Source organism: Strix aluco, chromosome 5 (genome assembly GCF_031877795.1).
Source record: "Strix aluco isolate bStrAlu1 chromosome 5, bStrAlu1.hap1, whole genome shotgun sequence".
Lineage (NCBI taxonomy): Eukaryota > Metazoa > Chordata > Aves > Strigiformes > Strigidae > Strix > Strix aluco.
This window is the reverse complement of record NC_133935.1, coordinates 34,357,058-34,384,385: the sequence shown is the minus strand read 5'-3', so window position 1 is coordinate 34,384,385 and position 27,328 is coordinate 34,357,058. Positions and strand designations below refer to the sequence as shown.

General features: G+C 42.4%; 1 protein-coding gene across 1 annotated transcript; it reads right to left on the bottom strand.

The window, feature by feature from the left end:
• Positions 1–622: 622 nt before the first annotated feature.
• Positions 623–24,644, bottom strand: LOC141924447 (cytosolic carboxypeptidase 3-like). The gene is given in 14 exon segments (XM_074826917.1): positions 623–1,189; positions 2,115–2,172; positions 3,349–3,417; positions 7,566–7,632; positions 8,764–8,843; positions 9,003–9,100; positions 9,615–9,741; positions 10,849–11,011; positions 12,566–12,797; positions 12,800–13,329; positions 13,852–13,990; positions 19,564–19,644; positions 22,913–23,095; positions 24,585–24,644. Coding segments are annotated over 11 exon segments (1,605 nt in total). The 5' UTR covers positions 13,971–13,990; positions 19,564–19,644; positions 22,913–23,095; positions 24,585–24,644; the 3' UTR covers positions 623–1,127.
• Between the last annotated feature and the right edge of the window lie 2,684 nt (positions 24,645–27,328).

Genomic DNA, 27,328 nt, shown 5'->3' with positions numbered 1-27,328 from the left:
AAAACCAAAGTAGTCATAAGGTAGAATAGCTCTGGGTGCATGTCTGAGAAAAACAAGACAGGAATTCAGAACCAAACACAATGTCATTACTAAAACGTATCTCTACAGCATGACATTGTTAGATTTTTCAGCACCCAAAGTGTGAAAATCACATGAATAAGGATGTCCTGAGAATAAATTCCAGTATCCTTAATGTAGACAGAGAATATGTTCTCACATTCCACTGTTTAACTGATCTGTGATAGCTCCCTATGAATCTGTAAAACTCACAGATCTATATTAAAACACAGATAATATGTATGACTACTTTAATATTTCCCATCCAGTCCTTACTCAGGAATTCTAGATCTCTGCTCATGAAAACAATGGCTGAAGTACTGTTCTATATAATTTGCTGACATCACACCTGGAAAAGATTTTAAAGCACTTATATCAATGAGAAGATCCCTTTTTTTTTTTTACTTTTTGCAATTCTCACACTATTTCATGAGGCTTGTTTAACTGTCTAGGAGACGTCAAAACTGAAGAGAAATGTACTATTAGCTTTGCAAAATTTGCCAATAATATATGCTGTAAGAATCTAAGAAAAGTGACACGATGTTGTAATTAACACTGCTCGAAGGTGTTTATTGGAATAAATAAAAATTATAATAATGGCTAAAATCAATGAATGCTGACTTATGGTACTGTGGGATGAGGGCAGGTAGCTTTCTATTCAGGACATTTCTACTTTGATACTTTCTTCACAGATTAACTTGTTGATTTTGTATGCTTGATAGTGGGCTGTTTCATGGCTTTGTGGGTATCTGTGAAGCCCCAAAGTCTGACACTAAGCATAACAAATCCCATTGCTTTTCAGTACTCAGTCCACAGCAATGTTTTCTATTAAAACTCTACCAAAAACTCTACCAAACCCTAACCTTAAACTCCTGGATGGAATAAACTCTACATTATTGTAAAAAGCCTATTCTGTTTTAATGTGAAACATCAAAATTGTAAGTTTATGAAAACCAGATTTTTAAGGCCTGAAAGAACCACAGATCATTTCATAACTGTTTCACCTACCATGAAAAATAGGCTAGCAGTTTCATTCAGTTTTCTGTGGGCCCTGTTGTAGACTGTGTGTTTTACTGAAGCAGGACAGAGAACCCCCTACATCTCCTGGAGTTTGCAGTAATGGGTGTTCTGACTCCCTGCCAAAACATGCATGTCTTATTTCTAATGCAAGTTTGTCTGTCATCAATTCCAGTCACAGCTTCTCATGCTTTCTTTTCATGGACTGAAGCTATCTCTGCTACTTTCAGATACTCTACTGAAGAATATCCTTGTATTTTAGGAGACAATTTTCATCCCATAAAGTTTCATTTCATCATAAAGTGGCTGAATTCTCTTAAGTGTCACAACAAGAGGTTGTCTCCAGTTCTCACATACTTTGATGGGTTCTCTTTTGCAGTCTTCTTTTTTTAAACATTCTTTAAAATAATGATGACACCAGAAGTAGTCAGAGTAATTCAGTGTCAGTCTGAAGTCAAGATGGCTTTTCTCTCCTATTTTCACACAGGCAAAAACTCTGTTTGTCCTTGTGGCACAGTATGAAGATAACTCATGTTGAGCTACTTGTTCACTTTGACACCTAAATCTTTCCCAGATTTCCTTGTGCTTGCAATGACACAAGTCCTCTTGTTCTGCTTCCTTAGCCTCCATATTGCTTCTTTCATTTTGTCTGTACTGAAACCAAAAAGTTCCATTTGATCCAAATTTTCCATAGGATTTGGGCTGCATTGTTTGACTTCAGTGAATGTTTTCTCCTCTAGTCTCTCTGTACCAAATAACCACATTATTACAAATGTGTGTGCCCTACTGCCAATAGGAACAAATATTTTTTCACCTCTCTGGAATTTGCCTCAGGTTCAGTTTTTCTCCAGTGAGACTGTTCCCAATCAGTAAACAGAGTGTAATAATGTGAAGACAGTTTAAACTAAAGAAAAATGAGCTCTTCCAAATGCTGGGACTGACTGAAATCCCAGCCAAAGGACTCTTTAATGAGGTTTGAGATTATAGAAAAAAAATGGCTTATTACAATTTTAAGAATTAAAGAAACATATAAAGTTTACCTTTTTTCACTGGGTCAAGTACCTGAAATATCTTATGTTGAGTTTCGATGCCTTGAGTCTGTGAAACAGAATAGAAACATGAACAAATTATTTATATTATTAAGTTCCAAAAGATACAATGACAAAAAGAAGGTATTATCATCTTTATGATAAGGCACTTCATGGCTTGTTCAAGGAGTGTACACCAGATTAGGACAGGGGAAGCTTGGTAAGGGTTCAGTAACTAGTGGGAAAACAGTTAACATGTAAAGATCAGGCTTTTTTTTTTTTTTTTTTTTTTTTTAACCAGAAGGCAAGCTAGACATTTGGTATTTGGCCAGATTTTCAAAAACTCAGAAAACTCATCAACTTGTATTCACTTTGCAAGCTGTTGGGTGCTCAGCATTATAAAAAATACTTGTTAAATTCCTTTTCATGGAAATAGGAACATAACATTAGACTCCACCATTTTCATCTAGGATTTTTAAGTGTTTGTCAACTACAATGAGGCTCACATTTTCCGAATAGTTATGTAGGATGCCGAACAGCAATAATGGAGAAGTCATGTTTTTAAAAAAGATTAGATCTTATACCAACTGTTCTGACAATGACGCTTTAGTAAACTTAATCACACGGTAATTGCTAGGCCAGCTAATGGTGAGTACTGAATCATACACTCTGAATGGTAGGAAGGAGCATGATGCAGCTTTACAAATATTGTCAGCACAAGTATTTCAGAGCTGGGGCTTGGTCATGACCCCAAGTTAATTAAAAAATTTATTGCCTGTTTCCCTAGAACGTCCTGTGACCTTTCCCTTTCTCACAGTTCTTCACAGCACTACTGGACTGGAAAACTCAACAGAAAATGTTTTAATGGACTTGGTAAAAATCTTATTCAATGAAACTAGAAGTGAAACAGGTCCAGCTGAGGGAGTGAGGTGTTAGTAGTTTCGGATACTGAAGAACAGCTGGTATAATCTCCAGCTCCAAGGCATATTCCTTGACAGAAAGATCTAAATGTATCAAAAAATATTTTCATGAGACATAATTTTAGTATTTTTTCCTGCCCCAGACATGTTGGTGTTGATTCATAGATGAAACAGACAATAAAGAGCAATGGGCATTCTAGGTCACAAGCTTTTGGTGACAAAATTTTTTGTCTAAAGTTACAGTGGTTGAATTAAGTTGTCATATATCAGTTTTTAGTCAGAAAAAAAGAGGACAACATGTTTCTACTGGGATGAAAAATACTCACGTTTTTGCTTTTATGACTTCTGTTCTTAGCAATGCTGTGAAAATGTTTTCCTGATGTTTTGGTTTTTTTCTGCACAGAAAATAGTATGTAACCATTTTGATTCATGAGGGAATATTAGAGTTACAAAATAAAAAAAAAAAACCAAAACAGTTGCAAATAAACATGATCATCACAATGCCAGAAGGAACACATGCAAGCAAGCTGCTCAAGATTGAATTCCTTATGCTGTTCTGTTCAGCAAATATTTATGAACCTGGACACAAACATATCCTATTGACAAGGGACCTCACTTCCTACTCAACATGGCTTGTTTATTTTTAGTCTGGGAACCTGGACAGCCATGCTTTCTCAGTAGTATTAATTGCCACTGCTCTGTTTTTCCGCTGTTGGGGCTTCTGAAAGAAAGACTGGCATAAAATGCAAAAAGTTTGGGAAGTACTGTTCTACCTATTGAACCAATGAAAAATTAATAAAGCAGCCAGCATTATAATGTTTATGTACATAAAAAGAATATTACCCATCACAATATTAATGTGACTTCTTTCCGAATGACAGTTTGCTTTCTCTAGGCAACAACAACAGTGTTCTTATTTTACACCTGAGGGCCATATAGTTTTCTAGGCTGAACATCAGCAAAATGCCGTTGGGGGGTACATACAGCTCCAGCATGAATTTCTGTCAAAAACTCTACTGAACCTGTGATATTCCTTGCTATTCAGCTTCTTCAAATGCCCTTAAGAACTTCCACTGAGAACAACCACAGAAATTTGGTAAGTCTTTTGATCTAATAACCTTAATTAGTCACTGAAGTAGATCCACTTGGGAAAAGAACAAAAGAAACTTCTTGCAGGAGATGTGATGTACTGTTCTTTCAAACTCATTTGATAAACTGTTGTTATTTTCTTTCTTTACACAGCAACGGTATCACTCTGACGTGTTTTGCTCCTAGTATACACTCAGCAAAAGCACTTTAATTCATTGCATGAAAGATGTATCGATGCAATTCATACATTTTCATTGCATGAAAGATATCTTTGTTTATGTTTCAGCACAGAAATTACACAACAGGACCTAGTGAAGCTCCACTTACCTAATAGTTTTGCAATGTGTGTTTATAGGTATTGGCAGGCATAGCCTTACAGAATCAGGCTCTTAGGTGGCCAAAGCTGTGTTCAATCCTGAACATGCTCATCCTCTCCTAAGACAGGCAGGTGATGGGACAGGCTCAGTACCCAGAGGGATCTCTGCTTGCAGAAGACTCCTCTTTATTAAATTAGTGACTAATTTCTAAAGTGTAGTTACTTTTAAAATAGAGAGGTTCGACTAATCACCTAAAGCTGTGGTTTCACAGACTGCTGAGATCTCCTAAGGGCTTCCTGCTACTGAAGGAGAAAGTCTCTTTTCCTTTGTCCTTGGTCCAGCCTCTCCCACTCTAAACTCTGCCACTTTGGTCCCTGCTCCTAGCTAGTATTTTTCTCCATTGCTTAAACTGACTCTGATGCTCAAAAAAAAAAAAATTCCTGTGTGACCTGATTTAGCTCATTAACCCAGCAGAGAACCATGTAATTCTTTTTGCTGGGTTTCCTTCCTATCAGATTAGTGTGTTAAACCAGGTCACAGCAGGGACTGAACATCAGAGGTATACAAGTGGAAGGAATACACAGCAAGGAATGTGGCAGGAGGAGACAAGGGAGGACAGAAAGTGATTGTTAAATGGCTCATCACATCGTGTGAAAAGTCTGTTGGGATGAGGAATATGCTAATGCATTATTTAGTAGAGACCCTGAAGTAATTAAGCTTTAACAAATGCTCTTGTGTGGATAGTGTATTCTCAAGTGTTTCTAGGAATGCACCCCTGCCGTTCTTGGCTCTTGGATGTTTCTTTTTTGTATATTACCAAGCCAGTCTACCAGTTTTAAAGACTAAACTAAAAGGATGAGAAACAATACCCTAACTTTCTCCAGTAGTCTTCTGTGTTTGTTTGGACTTCAGTTATCTAAAGCAGTGTTACACCCCTCCAATTCTTTTTCTGAGCTTGAAAGTCCCCTGAAATCACAATTATTCAACAGGTTTCCACATTTCTCATGTCATCTAGATAAATCTCATTACATGGCCTTTAATCCCAGTCCCTGGGATGAATACCATGCACAGATGTTTTGCAATAAGCAGTTATGAGAGTTATGTGGCAGCCTGCTCAATCTACAGCTTAGTCACACACATCAGGCAAACCTGCCTGCCTTGCTTCTATGTACCATTTATGGACCACACTGAAACAGTGCTTATGGACATCAGAAAAAAAATGGAATCAATCCCACTGACTGGCATGGTGAGTGTTTAGACACAAACAAGGCTATTTTTAGCAAATGACGTGGAAAGGATCAGAGTTTTAGATGAATTTTTCTCAAGTTGCCAGTCCTCAGAGCTGTCAGTCCCATCTCACACCCCCATGCACTGGCATACTACCAGCTAGATGAGAGAAGGTGGGGCAAGAAAGCATGAAGGGCTGAGAAGTACTAAAAGGTCCAGGATACTTGGTGTTAACCAGAAAATGCTACTAACTTTAGGATCCATTTGCCATTTTCATTCTAAAGTTTTCAGGAATATTTTTTTTTAAATCCAGTGCCAGGAAATGTGCCCATGTGGATTTATCAATCACATATAAATAAACTCAATCCCAAAGGCAGCATTATAAGAACAAACATGACAGAGGGTACATTACGGAAAAAATATCTCAATATTCATCCCTCCCCTGCGTACTTTCACCAACCCTCTGCTGCCAGTCCTTGTACCGTGCAAAAGAGATTTTTCATGCAGCTATGGTTGACCTTCTGTAACAACATGGTCCTGGAAATACCACAGCATCAGTTGTGGAAATTCCTGCTTGGTTCTTTAGCACTGAACAGAATAGGGGAAGAAATTTCAAGCTGTGGATAAACATTAAAAGCCAATACCACCCTGACAGCCCTTCCATCAGAACTACTACTCCCCGAGTGGGTTGGGTGAGTGGAAAGTCTGTCTGGACTTCACCTTCCCGAAATACAAAACCCAGTAGCTTTGCTTAAACTCTGGGTGACAGTGGGACTAAGTGGAACTGTAGGACTTTGCACAAACATGTGTTCTCCATATAACTCCTCCAGGGACAAATGCCTCCAGGGAGGGACAGAGCACATGAAGGGATCTGTGGCAGCTTCCCTCACCACAAGTGCACTCACCAGAGTTTATCTGACTGCATCATGTTTCAAACTGTCATCTCTGAAACTAGATCTAAAACGCCAAATCATGCAATTTGTCAATCAGCCCAGTCATCTGAAATGCCTATCTGCATGTTTTGCAAAGTGTTACAGGGGCCACTTCAGTTCTACACACTCTTAGTACACAGTCCTGGTACTAGTTTCCCCTTTTGTTGTTGGTTATTTACTGTATTTATGTCACAAACAGGAAGTGACAAATTACAGGAACTATTATTGTTGGCTAAAATTCATCCACAAGCTTTCTAAAAGTAATACACTCAAAAAAGTCTGTTTTGCTTATCTACAGGAAATATCTTAAGTAATATGGCAATCACAGGCATCAAAAAAATAAACACCAGGTAAACAAGGACAAAACCCATGTTTGAACCCATTCTTTTCCACAAAACATGTAAATACAGGTTTCAGGAAAATAAAATGTCTCATTGCCCTCCAGTGAGAGCACTTTCTTAAATCTGGGGCTACATTTGCCTATGAGCTTAGAAGTAGGCAATGGGGTAGTCTGATGCTGACAGCACTTAACAGCAGTGTGATGACTTGCCCGTGTCCATGAGGGGAGAATACAACCCCTGAACACCCCGAACTGGGTCTCTGCAAAGTATGGCTGACGCCAGTGCACATGGGCATCATACTTCTTGAGCTTAAAGCTGGTGCCCTCCTCCTGCTCACCCTGACCCTAGGTCTGCTTACTCAGCTGTACTGCAGAACCTGACTGGTAGAAAGCCACCTTCTTCTGGAACAAAACCACCACCTTCTGGACAATCTGGGTTAAGCTACAGGGAAAATTAATAGTATTGCTCTGCACTGTTCATTTGGACTGTATCTCTATAGACTATTGATTTGTTAGTTACTATTCTGATTGACTTAATCCTAAGGTTCTTCAAAATGGAGCCTGTTAAACTCTGGTGATTCTTTCCCAGTGGAATTCAGGACAGAGATGTAAACAGACAAGAAAAAGTCACGGCATACCTTGGTGCATAGTTTTATCTGGTGTGCAACAAGATCACAGGAGATCGGGCTGTCAGAAGTTTGGCTGCTGTGAAAGATGAGAATTGTTTTGTTTAATTTCTGAATTTGGTGACTGCAAACAGTATTTTGCAATATTCATTCCAACCATTAGCAGGTGTTTTCTGTAGTAGCCCTAGTTGTAGAGATATAAATGTGTTTTCCACATGCCTGTCTTCCAGATCCACATTTTAATTGTACAGACCTACACCTAACCTGCAAAAAGTGGGCATCATCATTTTAGAGAAAGCTTGATTATTGAAAGAGATGTGATCTATCCAGATGGCACCTCCTGCTTCTACCTAGGTTTCTTTTAGTTCTGCTTCACACACCTTCTCACTCTCCTCCTAAATCCTCTCACATAACATCATTCTCTTTGTTCCCAGCAAGCCTTCTCCTAGTTCTCTGATAATGCATCAGGATCTTGTGTCTCTTTTTATTTTCTTGCAGTTCAGCATCAGTTGTGAAGCTCAGCTCTTGATTTCTATACTCTGGGCATAGTTTGATGAGATAGATCCAACCTACTGGTTTCCCCAAAAAAGAAATGTACAAAAGTTTTATTCCCTAATGAATGACCATAGGGCCACAGCTGTTCATAACACATAAATGCCCACCTCTCCCAAATCACCTGCACAACTGATCTTGCAGTCACTCCAGTCAGCACTGGCACAGAAGGAGCTGATCATGTTTAACAGGTGTATTGTTTGGTCAGCGTACAGGTTCTTGCACTGCTACCAGTTACCCTGAACTTAGCCCCTTTGGCTGAATGGAATCAGACTGGCATCTTCCATGGTTAACGAAATTAGATTTACACAAAACCATTCAATATAACTTATATTGTGGCTAGATTGCTCTGCAAAAGGTAAGGCTGAAAAAAAGCATATTGATTTAAGTGATGCAGTAGACCAAGCTCTGTACCAACTCAGTTTCATTTCTCCCCAGGAAGGCCACCTGGGGTAGATACAGAGCTCTACTTCTAATGAACTGGCTATTAAGGCTTGGATGTAAGATTTGTATGCAATCTTTTAAGGACTGTTAAATCAAAGAGTGTGACAATTAAAAGTCTAATTTTAGTAATATTTCTAACATTTACTTTGGCAGTATTTATGAGGTGCAGAAAACATGTAATAAATTATGGCATATCTGAATAGTTCTAAGTTACCTGGAATCCCAGTCTAACACATCAGAATTGAGGACCTTGGAGTTCACCCTGGCTTGCTGTTTCACTACTTTCTCATGTTCCTTCAGGCACAGATAATAATAACAAACACCACAAATTTAGTTTACTGCTTAAAGAAAGCCATTATCAGTTTTATTATTGCTACAACCCTATAGAGTATATGCTTTGTCACAGTAGGATGAACTGAGGCAGGAGAAAAGCCTAGGGGGGACTTCCCTTACCTCCTTCTTATGAACACAGCAGCTCAAAAGAGCACCACAGAAATGCTGTCCTATTGACTCCAAGTCTTTCACATTGAAATGGGTGCTTTGTCTGCAGCCTGCAGTATCAGTAGGAGCAAGACAGAAATAAAAATGTCAGTCATCTTGCTGACTGATAGGTATCTGTGATATTTCAGGATTGTGGCTGACTGCAAACTAACATACCTTTCACTGACAGATGCTAGAAGGTCTATGACTGTCAGAATTTTATACAGATGATTACAGATCATTATTCTGCCTATATGAACACATCTATCCACTCAGAGGACGTTAACTATAACCTATTACAAAATTTCCTAAAAATACAACTGGCTTTAGTTACTGCTTTTAATTTGCCATCCACTAATGTTGTACATATGCAATAATGCTAGAGGTGGCCTGAAAGGTTCCTAGGTGAATGCCATAGTTTTAGTGGTTTTTTCAACTCTTATCTTAAATCATCATTCATTTCTACCCAAAAAGACAGAACACCAACAAGGGGATGGTAGCTCAAGCTACCATTTTCCATGAAAAAATAAAAGTAAAGGTCTTGTTTGATGACTCCTACTACATAGCTACAGGGAATTGTCTCACCCAACTTAGACCTACAGATAGAGGCTTCCAAAGTGTAGCTGTTGTTGATGCCCATCTTCCACATTTCCACTCGACCTATGCCTTTTTTGCTCTTTTGGACCCTGAAATGGCAGTCTGGGAATGAGAACTTAAAAGACAGGTACAGCATTAGATTTTGAAGTAAATAGGAAGATGCAATAATTTAATTTTAACCCTGCATGTTTGTTTAAATCTTATGTACGAGGTAAACAATTGTGAGTTTTCACTACTTAAATATTGCATAACATAGTTCAGAGCATACTTTCATTACTGATATAATGGAGATATAGGTGAAATGAGGCCTTTGATTAAAAGCTTATTTTACTCTAAGGATTTCTGAGACGTCTGCAAATAATTTTTTATGTGGCTGTACTTACTGGTTCTGAATGATCCTATATAGAGAGATGACCAGCTGAGTTACCATAAATCCTGTTATATACAAACATGCATATTTACTAAAAAGTTGGACTAACTCTTCTCTCATGAGTTAATAGACCAACAGTTTGATACATATGGATCTGGAGCTCACAACCACCTCATTATTGATGTTGGAGGAAAACGGCATTAGCTGCAAGTATGCAATGACATCTAGTAGTTTAGGTTGTGTGTTGTTTTATTCCTGAGCCTTTGCAACCTCTCTGGTTCAAAAGAAGTTTATTGCAGTCAGATTTTGCTGGAAAATGACATATGTTAAAAACCGTCATTTCCTACTAAACCTTTTTTTTTTTTCCAAACTGAAATATCTTACACAAACATGGTGATTTTGACACAATTTTCAAAATAAGTTTTCAAAAGGATTCAACACGGAGAAATATTTTTCTTCTTTAGTTTCTTATTTGTTTACTTGTTTGTTTTTAATTCTACAATATTGTATTTTAAAACTGCATTTAATATAGGAGTACACAATATTTAATGTTAGTTTTTGACATTGTTAAAATAATGTTACTTTGATATTCTTTTTTCTTCATTCTTTTAAAAAATCTTCAAAAAATGCTAACTTTATGTCCCAATTCAGCAGGATACTCTTTGGAGTACTGGAATTTCAAAGGAGTTAAAATTTCATATTTGTACCATTTCTAGTTTTAGGCAATTGAAGATTATTTTACGGGATGAAGTGTAGTCTTTTAGTAAATGTGATAGCTTAACAAAAAATTAGGGATCCCAGACAGTGCTTGAATTTTCAGGTGAGTACATTTCTAGCTAGACATTTGCATACCTTATCTGGGCAGCTCTTGCTCAGCAGGAGTGGGAAGACACGTGGATGCATGTATGGTGCTTTTGCCTGCTGCTTTCTATCACAACCATACATGAAGACATTTTGTTTCCTGTTGTGACCATGGATATCACAATACAGGAAAACATCATGTTCCCCCATCACTCTGTAATATGGATGACATAGACTTTATTAAAAGTGGGGTTTTTTTCTCCACCTCAGAAACTAGTCTAATACATTACACTGAAGCTCATGTGTAACCTAAAGAACAAGAAATCGATAACAGTTTTATATTCTGAGCTCTAAGTTAAACCTTTAGTGTGCTAGATGAAAGCCAAACTGCTCAGTTCCCTCCAGAATAAAACACTTGTTACTGCACAGAAATAAGATATGAGTGTATGCATCATTAGCCTTTGTCCATGTGTTTGTTCTAACTCTCAGGCTCAGTTATATATATCCAGCTCTGTAGATGTATACATGAGCATGTTGTACAGCTGGAACCCACTATTCTTATCTGCTGCTCTTTCACTATTGTATGTGTTGAATAATAGATGCTATAAAATTACGAGACTGAAGCATAAATGGCAGTGATTATTCTTTCCTTTATCAAACTGGAGACATCAATTTTTATGATGTGACAAGATTCTGCAATGTATTATTGCTTAATTAACTTTTTAAAGAAAATTTGCAGGTAGACACATTGGTGTTTAGCAACCCACACCCCCACTGCCCAATTCATGTCAAAGCAGAGCTCTACAGGGAAGATGCAATGGCACCACAGCATGTCACCTGGGGCTTTACTCTGGGCAGAAGTTGGAAATGCATGGTGGAATGAAGAAGGAAGCAGTAATAAACGTATCTGTCTCAGCTGACAGTAGCTGAATATGAGACTGAAGGTCAATAGCACATCAGCAGACATAATTAGTATTAATTACAAGGCACTCACAAGTGCGGGCTGTCTCTATATAGTAAGACAGAGAGAGGAATTCTCATGGAAAAGAAGAGGCACAGTGGTCATCCTCTGTAAGCTAGGGATCTACATGCCAAAACATTCATTTGAAAAAACACAGATCTTTTAAAAAAATAGGCTGTAACTAGATGAAAAACATTAAATGTACTAATTCTGACACTGGCTTTCTGCACAAGAATCTTGTTTGTATTAGTTTGTTACAGAAGTTAAACCAGAGGGATTTAGTTTACTAGCTGAAGGTTTAGTTTTAAATCCAGAGTATCAATGTGTCTGTGACTGGAAGTCTGCATAAGAAATCAAATATATTTGTAGCAAAACATGGAGCAAACTTGACAATCTTGTCAAATAGACATCTGGGATCTATTCTGAACCCAACTTCATTCTGGGATGTGGTTGTATGCCAGAAAAGAAGAAAATGACAGAAATAAGGAATTTGACAAGTATATTTTGGCAGAGGATAGTGGGGAGAAACATGCTGAAAGCATTTTGATGAAAACTCTTTTACTTTGGAAATACAAGTTATTACCAGAAATGGAGAAAGTATATTAAAGGAAAACCTGCACAATACTGAAGAAAAAAATAACCCACTCTGAAATGCAACTGAATGTAAACAAAATGGTCAGAAAGGGTTGGGTACAGGGCAAAGATGTAAACAATACCGAAACAGTAAGGGACATAGAGAAGTCACACTAACAAAGAGACAGTGGAAAGGAAAATCATCTATTCTAAAGGGAAAGAAAATGAGGTTACCTTTTGATCATGTTTCGGGTATACCAAAAGGAAGGATAAAATTTTTTCATGTTGGATCCATATTTGCGATTCAGGTCCTGACCAGTTAAAGAGCAGCGGTGATTTCCCACAATCACCCCATCTGGATTCAACATGGGTACCACTTTGAAGACAAAATTTTCCTGCAGGAGTTGAGCTTTGTCTGAATCACCAAGAATGTAATCCAGAAAGCCCTTCATTATCCAGGAACTGTAGTTTCTCCCGGATGCACCCTTACGGTTAGTGTCACAGCCTTCTTCTTGGTGCCCTTGCCACTTCTGGGGGGGCTGGTGATAGTTAAAACATACACTATGTTTCCTGCCAGTGAATGGCACAAGATGTGAATCTTGCAGAATTTGAACTTCACTGGATCTTTAGAGATGGCCACCAGGTGCTCCTGCAGGTTGGAGTAGGTGTAAGGATAGCAGTGGGCAAAGTAGCAGGTGTCCTGGTCATGAGGGAACTGGAACGTCCAAGTGAGTGAGAAGTACTGACGTCTACCTTGGCCTGCATTGTTTTTGTAATACTTGATTTCATTTCCAGTCCTTCGCCAGCCAACCTTGTGTTTCTTAGCATCGGCTTCTGACAAGCCTCATTTATATAGGCTGTTGTGCTTGGTAAAGTTGACAATAGTGAAGTGATATGGCATCCCTGCCTGCATATTGTTTACTTGGAAGTAGTACCACTGCGTGTGTCTGCTTGTGTAGAGGTCGGTGCGCAAGGTCAGCTGGTATTCAAATTCATTGCTGTAGGCAGAAAGAAGACAAAGAGTTGTGATGCTGGTTAGCACTGTCGTGTGATGCAGTATCAAATAATGTGGACTATCATGACAAAGCATCCCACAGAGAATCAGGTGGAAATCTGATTTACACTGTCATAAATCAAAGTCTACACAGCTGCCAGGAAAAGATGCCTAATCTCACTGAGGGTGTCAATAATGCAACTGCTGTCTTCTTTAGGACTTTTAATAATAACTAGGACTTCTAAAAACATTCTCCACATTATGCTTTAAATGGAAGTGCTTAAGAAAAAGTGTTGAGTTTGTGTGGGTGATTATCACCTATAGAAGATATTCAGTGCTATGGAATGGCTATCACACCATTTCAAGTGAAGGCTACCTGAAACTACTCTTGAAGCTTACTCAACTAATGTAAAACAAGTTACAAACCCAGAGTAACACATCCTGCTCAGAAACTGATAGCAGGCTGCTGATAATAAGAATTCTGATAACTCCACCTTAATAAAAGAAAAAAAGATTAGAAACTTACACTTTGACCACCTTCTGCAAATTCCCACTCTCAAACCATGCTTCGAAGATCAGTGTGTTGTCCCCTTTCTGATGGATGATCTGCATCGGGGGGTAGAGATCTCTCATTTCGGAATACATAAAGTAGGAGTTTTTGTTAGCTAGGGGAAGGAGCAGAACAGATCTCTTTCATTTCAGTCTGAGTCATTTTAGAGAATGCCTGTATCCTTTTGAATATTTCTTCTAGAAACAGGCAGCTGCATGGAGCTGAACTTCAAAGCATATCTTAGGTAAGCGTAAAAGAAATTATATGAAGATTTTGCTGATCGTTCCCACTTAATCTTACAGATTTCAGCCAGCCTAAGATCTGACTCTGTCTTGGAGGTGCCTGTGTCTCTCTGCATGAACAATGGACAATTCATACTCTGTACTTAGGCAAAGCAACCGAGTTAGGTGGAAAGACTCTAGGACTCAGCTCCCCCAGGTTTCTTCACCAGTCAGATGGGCAACTTCTCTACTCAGAAATCATATGTAGCTGACAACTCTTGCCATCAGTTTGTTTGTAAGGAACAAAATCTGTATATGCAAGTTTTAAAGCAGCTATTGAAGGCTGCCCAATGTTCAGTAACAGACGGTCAACCGCATGAGTTACTGCGATATATCTTTAAGTATTGTACATGGTTCCCAGTCAATGGAAGTTTTGATTTAGCATTATGGTAGAAGGTCAGACAGGAGTTTAAAACTAAAAAAGAGCTGGGGATTGTAGTTCCGACCTCTGTCTTGCTTACATGGCAATTGATTTACATGGCTTTACAACCGCTGGCAGGAGAAACAGTAGAACCTGCTGGTACCCTGTCCCAACAGGAGAAAGAAGTAACTCCCAGTGCTCCCCCGGGGGAAACAAGTGGGGGTTAAAGGGTAAAGATGAAGAACTAGAATCTGTACCTCCAGATTTTCCACCTCCCCCACCGGAGGCATTCCCAGTAGACATTCAGGGAAAAGGGTCTAGGCTAGAAACATGTTTTAGAGAGACACTAAATAATGGGGACCCTGTGGCATCTCTGGTAATTTTAAGATCCAACCAGCAGCCACAGCATGAGTCCCTGCCATAGTCAGTTTTTAAAGAACTGCAGAAAAGCATCGATGAGAACGGGCTTCAAAGCTCCTTTACAACAGGTATATTGGAGGCAATCTCCCATGGGTATCAACTGGTCCCATAGGATTGGCAAGCACTTATAAAAACAGTATTAACGCCAGCACAGTATTCCACCTGGAAAGCCGAGTATGGAGATCTCTGTACTGTGCAATCCGTGAAAAATTTGGCTGACGGTACACCGATAGGCTACGACATGCTGGTCGGTGAAGGGCAGTATATGGACACCCTCGTTCAAGCCCAGCAAGATCAGCGCTTGTTTACTGAGGCCTCCCGAGCTGCTTTAATAGAGTGGGAAAAGGTAGCTGATGGGGAACGCAGAATCGGTTCCTTTGCGACCATCCAACAAGGGTCCCGGGAGTCATATTGGCAATTTATAGATCATTTACAGGTGGTGATCTCTCAATTGGTAGATAACCCTGAGGCAGCCAAAGCCCTAATATTACAGCTGGCATGTGACAGGGCTAATAGTGACTGTCAAACCCAGGATCTTGGCGAGTATCTGAAAGCTTGCCAACACGTAGGTACCCAGAGCCACAAGGCGCAGCCGTGCCGGTAGTGCGAGGGCGACAGCAAGTGGCACCCAGGGGAACTTGCTTCTCACGTGGAAAGCCTGGGCATTTTGAAAAAGATTGTAAACAAGGAAAGGAGCAAAGCCCATCGCCTTCTAAACATTGTTCCAGATGTGGGAAAGGATTTCACTGGCCTAATCAATGTTGGTCAAAATTTGATAAGAATGGTATGCCTCTTTCTGGAAACTGGAGGAGGGGGGGCGCGAGGCCTGGTGCCCCGACAAATGCCTGGGCGTCTCTGGAGCAATCCCCAAGAATTCCACAGCCACGCCGAAGGGTTCGTGAGCTCCAAGCGGCAACAGCTGGCAGCGCAGGGTTGGACCTTGTCATTATCACAGAATTGATCCTTAAAGAGCCAGACGTAACATATCTGGCTTCAACCGGAGTTCACGGGCAATTACCCTCAGGAATGGTAGGTTTAGTTTTGGGTCGATCTAGCACGTCCATGCAAGGACTGAGGATAATTCTCAGGGTAATTGATGCAGACTATCAGGATGAGATGAAAGTAATGTTGCAGACATCAGGATTTCGTGTACTTTCCCCAGGAACAAAAACAGCTCAGCTGATACAGGCCAATGGTATCCTGGCCTGTATCAGAAATAGCATGGCCAGCAGGGACAGGGAAGTGATCTTACCCCTGTACTCGGCACTGGTGAGGCCGCACCTCGATTACTGTGTTCAGTTCTGGGCCCCTCACTACAAAAAGGACATTGAATTACTCGAGCATGTCCAGAGAAGGGCAACGAAGCTGGTGCAGGGTCTGGAGCACATGTCGTACGAGGAGCGGCTGAGGGAACTGGGGGTGTTTAGTCTGGAGAAGAGGAGGCTGAGGGGAGACCTCATTGCCCTCTACAACTACCTGAAAGGAGGTTGCAGAGAGCTGGGGATGAGCCTCTTTAACCAAGTAACAAGCGATAGGACAAGAGGGAATGGCCTCAAGTTGTGCCAGGGAAGGTTTAGACTGGATATCAGGAATTATTTCTTTACAGAACGGGTTATTAGGCAGTGGAATGGATTGCCCAGGGACGTGGTGGAGTCCCCATCCCTGGAGGTGTTTAAGAGTAGGGTTGACATAGCGCTGAGAGATATGGTGTAGATGGGAACTGGTAGTGTTAGGTTAATGGTTGGACTAGATGATCTTCAAGGTCCTTTCCAACCTAGTTGATTCTGTGATTCTGATATTGCCGTATTGGGTACCCCAGGCAGCATCAGCTCAGACGGGTAGTGCTGGATTTGGTAGTACAGGAGTTAAAGACATTCTATGGGCCACTGCAATTCAGACAAATAAACCCATTGTGACAATAAAAATTCAGGGCAGAACTTTTGAAGGTCTTATAGACACAGGAGCAGATGTTTCTATTCTCACACAACGTGACTGGCCATCAGATTGGGAACAGCAAAATGTTCCATCATTGGTTACTGGCATAGGTGGCACATCTGCCCCACAACAAAGTAAGAGGGTCTTGCCAAGTGAGGGTCCGGATGGACAGAAAGGATGGGTACAGGTGTACATAATGGATTGTCCCTTGAACCTATGGGGGAGAGATTTGTTGGCACAATGGAATGTAACCATTCAGACCCAGCCTTTTGGCAAGGGACCACGATCATAATCCCTGGCCTACAACTGACTTGGAAAGTACAAAAGCTGGTGTGGGTTGATCAGTGGCCCCTAAAAGGGGAGAAATTACAACATGCCCAATGCTTAGTTCAAGAACAGCTAGAAGCAGGACACATTAAACACTCTAATAGTCCATGGAACATACCTATTTTTGTAATACTGAAGAAAGGTGGAAAGTGGCAACTTTTGCAGGACCTCAGGGCAGTAAACAAAGTAATAGAACCTATGGGAGCTTTAAAACCAGGTGTGCCAAACCTTACCATGATACCTCAGAACTGGTTTTTAATTGCAATAGATCTTAAAGATTGCTTCTTTACAATCCCACTACATCCAAATGATAGGGGTAAATTTGCCTTTTCAGTACCCATAATAAATAATGCACAGCCCAAGAAACATTATCAATTGAAAGTGTTACAAGGGATGAAAAACAGCCCTACTATTTGTCAGCATTATGTCCACTCAGTGCTCAATCCAATTAGACAACAAAACCCTCATCTTTTAATACATCATTATATGGATGACATTCTATTAGCAGCAAAGGAGCAGGAAGCCCTTTACAGAAGGGGTATCAGCATTTGCAAAATTGGCTTGTTCAGTCAGGGCTTCAAATTGCCCCCCAAAAGATACAACAAGTAGAGCCATGGAAGTACTTGGGACATATATTGACCTACCGTACTGTTAGGCCACAAAGGCTATGCCTTAATATAGAAGTCACGACATTGAATGACCTCCAGAAACTGTTGGGAACAATCAACTAGGTATGACTGTACCTCAGTATAGCTGCCCAACAATTAAAAAATCTTTTTGATTTGTTAAAGGGAGACCCAGATTTAACATCCCTGCGTCAAATAATCCCTGAGGCAAGGAGGGAAATGATAACAGTGTGTGAGCATATTGAACAACTCCAGGCAGACCACCGGTGGGTCAATGTACCTGTTAGGTTGTTTGTATATCCTACTGCCACTTATCCCTTGGCTCTTGTCAGACAGTTAGCACCTGAATTATTATATTTGGAGTGGATTTTTTTAACCTGCCACCCCGGAAAAAACAATAACACCATTTGTGGATCAGTGTGCTACCTTGGTAAAGAAAGGACGAGAGCGATGTCAAGCATTGACAGGGCTTCATCTGCAGATCATACATCTGCCCTGTACTAAAGAACAGCTTAACTATTTGCTTATGCAATCTATTACCTTTCAGACAGCCTTTGTGGATTTTATAGGTGAAATATCTTTCATGTTACCAGCAAACAGGATATTACAAAGCATACCGATTTCACCACTAAAATTGTGCAGAAGATCAGCCATACCCCACATTCCACCGTGTTAACGGTTTTTTTAGATGGTTCTGACAAGACTGGTAAGGCAGGCATTGCATGGAAACAAGCCGGAAGATGGCAGACTTGTGCATGTTATCAAGCAGGTTCCACACAGAGAACTGAATTATGAGCAGCCATCCTAGCTGTGCAAACATTTCTGAAGCAGGAAATAAATATGGTTGCTGGCTCAGCGTATGTAGTTAAGGTCGTACAGTGATTCGAGATGGCATTAGTAAAAGAAATCGATGATAGGAAACTGTTGTCTATGTTTTTAGCAGTGCAAGCATTAATCGACAAGCGTCGGCACCCTCTGTTTATCACCCATATTCGTCACACACTGATTTGCCTGGACTGCTGACAGAAGGGAATGCCTGGGCAGATGCAGTTGTAGCAGCCATACTAGCCTTTCAAAAAGCTCAGGCTTCTCACGATTTTTTTCACCAAAATGCACGGAGCCTGCAGAAGACATTTGACCTCACTAAATCCCAGGCTTTGGACATCATCTGAGCTTGTCCGGACTGCCTGCAGACCAGGGGAACCCCCTCTGCTGATGCAGTGAATCCCAGAGGCCTGGAAGCCAATGAAATCTGGCAAACATCGTTTGGTTGCTTATGGTGGGTTCACGTAACTGTTGACACATTTTCTGGGATGATACATGCCACTACAGCGTCTGGGGAAAAGGCCATACACATACAGAGTCATTGGTTGAGCTGTTTTGCAAACATGGAAGTGCCGAAAGAAATTAAAACCAATAACAGGCCCGGCTACACAGCTTGAAAAATACAACTATTTTTGCAGCATTGGGGGATTTGGCATAAGACAGGTGTTCCTCATAACCCCACAGGACAGGCAATAGTTGAAAGTGCACATGTCACACTAAAAGCCTTGATTTTAAAACAAAGGGGGAATTCTCTGGACACACCATATAATCAGCTACCAATGGTTTTATATACTCTTAATTTTTTAAGCAGAAATCGGTTTGCCTTGACAGCAGCAGAACATCATTTTAGCACCACAATGGACTCTATAATTAAACCACAGGTCTTGTATAAGGATCCTGAAGGAGACCCAACCTGGAGAGGGCCAGTAGATCTGCTGGTATGGGGGGCAGGGGTATGCTTGTGTTTTGTCACCCACAGGTCCTCGGTGGATACCTGCAAAGAAAGTCAAGCCATATCGTGAGCTGGAAGGGTCAACCCTCCAACCCAATACCCCAGATCTCTCAACCGACGATGCAGGAATTGACGTGCAGGATAGGTTCCTCTAGGAACTCGGCACCTGCAGCTATGGTTTGGGGAAGTCTAAAACGACTACAACAGAAAGCAGAAGACATGATGGCATGGGTAGGAGTGATGCCAATGCCAGAAAATACCTTTCTTGACTATTTGGCCCTCATTTCAACCAACTCGGCGGTAAGTATAGGTTTGTTATTTTTGCCGGGAGCAGCTGGTTATGTATCTTGGACACACATCATCGACCCACCATTTTTTGCCCTGGTAAGCTGGTGGGATCCCAATGTACTGGTAGCCAATAATGACACACAGTGGACTGGAGGGGCTTGGCTTCCTCCTCGAGACACAGAATCAGTCATATCGTTTGAACGTTGCCAGTATAATATTGTATGCGGATGCTCCCGTGTGTGTATGTCCACAGGAGGAGGAGGTGCATGTGTGCCTCTGCAGCCACAACAGCACCTGTATTTTAGACTGTCTGTGCAACTCATTCATATATTTTGTTGGCCGGAAAAGAGGCATGAATAAGCAATAGTAGTGGTTGATTATCAGATCATCATTACAGATCCTCAATATTTTAGTTGTCTATCTATGGACAACGTATCTAGCCATAAGCTTACAGTAATTTTTCCTTTGAGATGTGGATCTGAATTTGTAGTGCTAGGGCCTGAATAATAGGCTTGAAACAAGTTGACCTCTAGATGAACCTTATAACTAAACATTATCCATTATTAGTATTTGTTAATTAGTTAAATCTGTATTACCATTAGCATTATTAGTATCTGATCAATAACGAAATATGTATGCTCACTAGTGAAGGATGTAGCTTAGACAAAATGTAATTAGTAATTAGAATGTATATCCAACTTTCCTTGTTTAGCCATGTTCAAGGCTGAGAACTCAAGTGTTTGACCTTGTTAGAAACTCCCTTGGTTCTCCCGCCCCGAGCCCTGGCCAGGCTTCGGGTGGAATCCAACAGGAGGATGAAACCAGATGTTTCCACTCAAAGAAAAGTGCAAGTTATTCTGGCTTGCTGATTTTTTGTATATAAGGCTGGACCCTCTTGCTGCGACTTTGGATGCCTCACCTACGGATGGACGCACCACATAGGACTTCCCACTTGCAGGGAAAGGTACTCCAAATCCTCGCTGCAACCGGGGCTCCCCAGCAACCGTGGGTCTGCATGTTAGTAACGTATGCAAGTGGTGATGTATCTTTCTTAATCACTGTTGTCCCCATCGTCTAGTAATGATTAGGTGCATTGCCTTGCTTAACTATATGTAGTAATAATTAAGTGTACTATTCTGTATTTTTCATACTGCTTATTTTTGGTAGTACTTAGTTATATCCTTTAATTATTAACAGTAAAATCAGCCTACTCTTTTCACTCTGGTGTCTGAGTTTAATTGGCATTCTCGATCAGCAGAACAGAATTATGGCTACCAGTCAATCTTACTCGCCCTTAGGAGGGTGACTCTGAATTGTCTCAAGTAAACAAGCTGTTGAGACAAGTTACAGAAAAATGACAAAAGTGATTCATTGGATTGTTGATAGCCTTTATTATCTTGGCTATTATAATTGTGGCCACAGCTGTGGTAGCCTCTATGGCCCTTGTACATTCTGTTCAAAGAGCCCACACAGTGGCATAGGTTATGAATAATGTTACTGAAGGATACAACATGGGAACTGGTTAACATGCATCTACAAGGAGCCTTTTCTAGCAATCTGCAATAACAAGTTACCAAACTACGTAATTCATTACAGCATGAATTAATTGACATTCAGAAATGAACGCATGATGACATCATGAGAGAGTTAGGTGGAAGTTTATCCTGGCTCAACCCTAGCCATTGGGTTGCAGGTCTGAACCTACGGATATGGGTTTTAGCAGGCCTTGGATGTTTGATTTGTTTTACAGCATTTGCCATCCTACGACATATATGACACCTCCTGTCCACAGTGCGGAAGGCTGAACCGCGACTGATTGCAATGATTGCCACGGAAACGAAGCTACAAAACAAAGAAGGGGGAGATGTGGGAATTAAGAATTGGTAGTTAGCAAAATGTAAACGGACCTTGAGGTTAGAAGAATGATTGTGGATAACTGAGGCAACATTATGGAACACTGTGTTGCGAGCATGAGAAACAGCAGGTTGGAACACCACCTGCAGAGTGCATGGTCAGCAGTAAGCAGACAAAACCTGAAGGTCAGTAGGATGTAGAAGTAAAAATGAACCTATGTAAACAAGTTGTAATAAATTGGGAGCTTGCATACGGTGTGGTGGCATTTTGCTCTTGGCAATGCTCCCCCTTCAACAAACTTGAGTGAGTTTGTCATGATTCAGCGTGCCGCCCCGATCCCAGCTGGTCTGAGATCGGTATACTATTAACAGAATGTAAGATTTGTAATGAATTTGCAAGACCTCAGGACTGAGGCTTGTCAAGTTTGCTTTGTCTGAACTTTTCTTTATCTGCCTGTAGCTTTGTTTCACTTAATTTAGCTGTGACAGCATTTGCTCTAATTGAGCAGGTATGTATAGCTAATTTGGTTTACTTTTGACTATTTTTATGTGGTATGACAACAAACATTCGAACAGCAATAACAAGCAGTTGTTCTGTGTAGAAATGCACGCCTAGAGCTGGACAAAACTCATTTGAGGGGTAATAAAGAGAAGAGGGAAATAATATCTAACATATGTAAAGAACACTGTATGTGGTAAATTCAGATGTAACATGGAGCTGCAGACCAATGAAGAAAGAGAAAGGTGTAAGAGTAACCTAGAAAACATATGAAAATTACCCCGGAGTTGTTCGGAACCTAGAATGAGGAAGAAGATATCAATATGAACATTGCATTTCTCCCAGCAAAGGACTCCAGAGGCTGACAATTAGCAACAAACAACTCCCTCCCCTCCACCAGGACGAAACCTCTACAGTGAAACTGCTGACCTTAGGACCTAGAGGAGCAGTGGAAAGGGAAGCCAGGAAAAGGGTGTGAATAAAGCATATGTATAACAAATTTAACTGCATTATTTATTTTTTTTTTCTGTAGCAACTAGTTCTAGACTAATAATGATTTGTCTCTTAAGATTTCACTCACACTAAAAGTAAATTCTTGGCTTTATTTATATATAAGGTGTGCTTCCTCTTTGCCCATACACAAGATTTTAAGCATAAGACAATAATTTACCAATGTGCTCAATTCTGTCCCTAATGACTTCACATGGGTGTGGCCAGTACAGCACAGAAAACTGACCAGCAGGTGATGACCCATCCAGATTCTGAGGCTCCTGAGGTCAGGGTACCACTGCCTCTGAGTCAGATGATAACAGATTCTGTTTTGCCCTTGGAAAAAGATGGGCACAAATGGAATCTGTAAGAAAGTGAAAGAACCTGCACATGAGTCTTTCTTGCTCTTCCCATTGGGAACAGTCTGTGGAGATTATCTACGTGAAATCAACATAATTAAGCACAGCACAAAAAAATTTCATCCCACTGAAATGAAAATTTAATGCTCCATCCTATAAATCACACTGAATTTAAAAGTAGCGTTGAATGAACAGTTAATTCATTAAACCACAAAGCACATCAAGTATTCAGCTTTATTTACTGCTCCTACTTACACTCACCACATTTGCAAATATAATGCAGGGTTTCTAAAAACCTGCTGGTCCAGTAGCTGATCAGGAGCTTGATTTTTACAGGTCAGGAACTGAAAGCAGTTCACAAACCAAAGCACAGATAAAATCATAATGTAGAGGATTTTACTTTGCTCACTAAGGCAGAGCTGTACTGCTCTCGGTAACATTGAGCTAGGGACAAGCTCTCAGGACAGGGATTTGTGTCGGGCCATATACAGCAAAGTCCCAAAACTTAGTTTACAGACAAGGGTGCTCTGCAATGTACTGCAGGTGCCTACAAAAATGGTTTGTTACTGGGGGTGCTCACTGATTTTTGTTATGAGAATATCACAGGATCACAGAATCATCTAGGTTGGAAGGGACCTTGAAGATCATCTAGTCCAACCGTTAACCGAACACTGACAGTTCCCAACTACACCATATCCCTCAGCGCTATGTCAACCCACCTCTTGAACACCTCCAGGGATGGGGACTCCACCACCTCCCCGGGTAGCCCATTCCAACACCTAATAACCCGTTCTGTAAAGAAATACTTCCTGATATCCAGTCTAAACCTTCCCTGGCACAACTTGAGGCCATTCCCTCTTGTCCTATCACTTGTTACTTGGTTAAAGAGGCTCATCCCCAGCTCTCTGCAACCTCCTTTCAGGTAGTTGTAGAGGGCGATGAGGTCTCCCCTCAGCCTCCTCTTCTCCAGACTAAACAACCCCAGTTCCCTCAGCCGCTCCTCGTACGACATGTGCTCCAGACCCTCCACCAGCTTCGTTGCCCTTCTCTGGACACGCTCGAGTAACTCAATGTCCTTTTTGTAGTGAGGGGCCCAAAACTGAACACAGTAATCGAGGTGCGGCCTCACCAGTGCCGAGTACAGGGGTAAGATCACTTCCCTGTCCCTGCTGGCCACGCTATTTCTGATACAAGCCAGGATACCATTGGCCTTCTTGGCCACCTGGGCACACTGCTGGCTCATGTTCAGCCGGCTGTCAATCAACACCCCCAGGTCCCTCTCTGACTGGCAGCTCTCCAGCCACTCCTCCCCAAGCCTGTAGCGCTGCTGGGGGTTGTTGTGGCCAAAGTGCAGCACCCGGCATTTGGCCTTATTGAAACTCCTACAGTTGGCCTTAGCCCATCGCTCCAGCCTGTCCAGGTCTCTCTGCAGACCCTCCCTACCCTCGAGCAGATCAACACTCCCACCCAACTTGGTGTCATCTGCAAACTTACTGAGGGTGCACTCGATCCCCTCGTCTAGATCATCAATAAAGATGTTAAACAGGAGTGGCCCCAAAACCGAGCCCTGGGGGACACCACTCGTGACCGGCTGCCAACTGGATTTAACTCCGTTCACCACAACTCTTCGGGCCCGGCCATCCAGCCAGTTTTTTACCAGCAATATGATGCAACTGCTTCTAACGAATTACCGCCGATTTCCCCACGATCTCCGACCACCTCGGACGGGGAGCAGGCGCCGCCGGGACTTCCAGAGTTGCCTTCCTCCCTGACGGCGAGGGTCTCCCTGTCCCGTCCCGTCCCGTCCCGTCCCGTCCCGCTGCCTGGGGTCGCCGAGGGGCGCGGCCGGCGGGACAGGGCATCCGGGCCAGGCGGCGGTACCGCCGCGATCCCGTCCGCCGAGGGGCGGCTGCCCCGCTCCGCACCTGCAACCGCCCGCCGCGCCCCAGCGGGGACCCCCCGCGCCGCCCGCGGCACCACCGGCCACCGCGCCCGCCCCAACCGCCCCCGCCCCGCTCTCGCGAGAGTTCGGGGCGGGCGCCGCCCGCGGCCGTCGGAGGGGGCGAGGGGGGCCCCTCCGCGTCCTGCAGGCCCGAGGCCGCGGGGAGGGGCGGCCGCGCTGGAAGCGGTGCCCGCGGGCTTGTGTTAGCCACCGTCGCTGGCCGCCCGGGCAGCAGGGGCCGAGTCAGGGGTTTGTGCCGCAGCGTCCCCGCCTGGCGAGCGCAGGGTGGGGGCGCAGCCGCCCCGAAGGGGCCTGATGTGCGGGAGCTGCGCCGCGGCTTCCCTGCGCCCGCTGGTGCTTCTGCGGGGTGGGCTGCGCGGGGGGAGCAGGCGTTTTCCTTCCCTTGGGTGCAAGCCGTAGACCGGTAAGGCAGGGAACGCAAGCAGCATAAAGCGTTGCCGTAAAGTACACAGAATGTTGACAAACCCTGAGCATTGACAACAAGGCAACACCACCTCCTGTCCCACTCTGTTACCTGGCAATACCTACAGCCTGGCCCGTGAAAGAGTAGCCACTCTAGATAACGCTCGCCCCCTGTGCAGCTGGCGCAGGAGGCGTGAGCAGGCGGCTGTAACACGACAGGGGGATACATCTCTGGGGTCTCTGTGCCTGGGAGAGAGAAGGATACATTTCCTTGTGTTCCCATTCTTACTGCACAGTATCATAGGTGCCTTCTGTAGAGTTTTACTAGCCCTTTCATGGACAGATGATACTCTGCTGTAGTAATCTGTTTTGTAGTTGTTCCATTCTGGCAATTACCCTATCACTCCAATCTCATGGCTAAAATAATTAATATCCTATTTTTTTCAGAGCATTCCTTTTGTCTAAAATAGGTAGAAGGGGATGTAGGAGGTTGCACTGAGTTTTAGGTGTCATTGCCAGCACCAGAGCAAGGCTGCAAACACCCCAAGTCCCATGCAGTGCCTTCTTCCTTGGTGTCATCTCTAAGAGCAGGCTACCTTCTTAATTTCTAGCTTCCTTGCCTATGGTTCTTCACCTTTTGTAGTGCCTGGATGGCTGATTACCAAACGAGCTAGCTTCCAGAGCAATGCCTCTGCACAAGGCCCAGAGAAGTGCCTGGAGTCCAGAGCCTGGGCAGAGACCATCCAGGGCCCAGGGGAGGAAGGGTTAACCTCTTAGTTGACCAGTGTCAAATTCGTTTTGCAGCCCTGCAGCTCACTTGCTGGTGCCAGCCCCAGCTCCTGATATGTCAGTGCCTGTGGTTCACCATCCCAGGCTGAGGGGATCAGAGAGTGAAGGAAGGCAGAGAGTGAAAAGAGTAGACCTGTGCGTTGCTTTCCTAGGACAAGGTCAGGGGTTAAAGAGAGGAACGAAGGCCGAACAGAAAGGAGAATTTAGACAGGAGTTCAGAAATAACTGTGATGTTGGAGGTCACAGTCACCTAAGTGAACTATCTGGATGCCCTCAGTTTGCTCTGTTGTCCATGAAGGCAGGTTCTCCCAAAGAACAATTCATAGCACTAAATTTTGGATCTGCTGGATTTGCTCTCTGGAAGACCTGTTTTTCCTCCAGTGGTTATAGGGACACCGGTGGAGAGTTCCTTGGCTAAAACAGGAGTCCAAGTTGGTCAAGTGTAAATATCCACTCTCAGGATTTCTGTGAATTATGGGCAGGCATGACTGCCCAGCATCCTGAACCTTGCCCAAAGCAAGACACAAAGGTGACATGCGATCACAGAAGGGACTGTGTGTGGTAAGTGTACTCTTTTACTGAACAGAAGACAGAGAAGTTGAATCTGCTTCTTAACAGCAATGACATGTTACTATGCACTTGTGATCTGTATAATCACAGAACACCTAATAGCTCCACAAATACTCTCCAGGACTAAACAGTCATGGGAATTTTGCTGTTTGCCGCCACAAGATGAATGCTGTGACCTCTATATCAGCAATATGTATAACAGTTGTATCAGTTTGTATATGAAATGGAGGATCACTGCTTCTTAACACATGTAGGAAAGTTACTTCCTCCCTGCAATAATCACATATGATTATACAACCCCCTCTAGAGTCAGACCCTGCATCTTCAGCTCTGGAAAGGGATGTATATGTTTCTCTGTGTAGTGAAGATGGTCCTGAGATGCATGCAGGTGTGGAACATCTGTCTCATGCTGATGCCTGCTAGCTGATGCCTGCGAGCAGTTAGTGCCTGCAAGTTGAGGCCTGTAACAATTAGTGATAAGAGAAGCATTCCATTATACCTTATGTGGTCATGT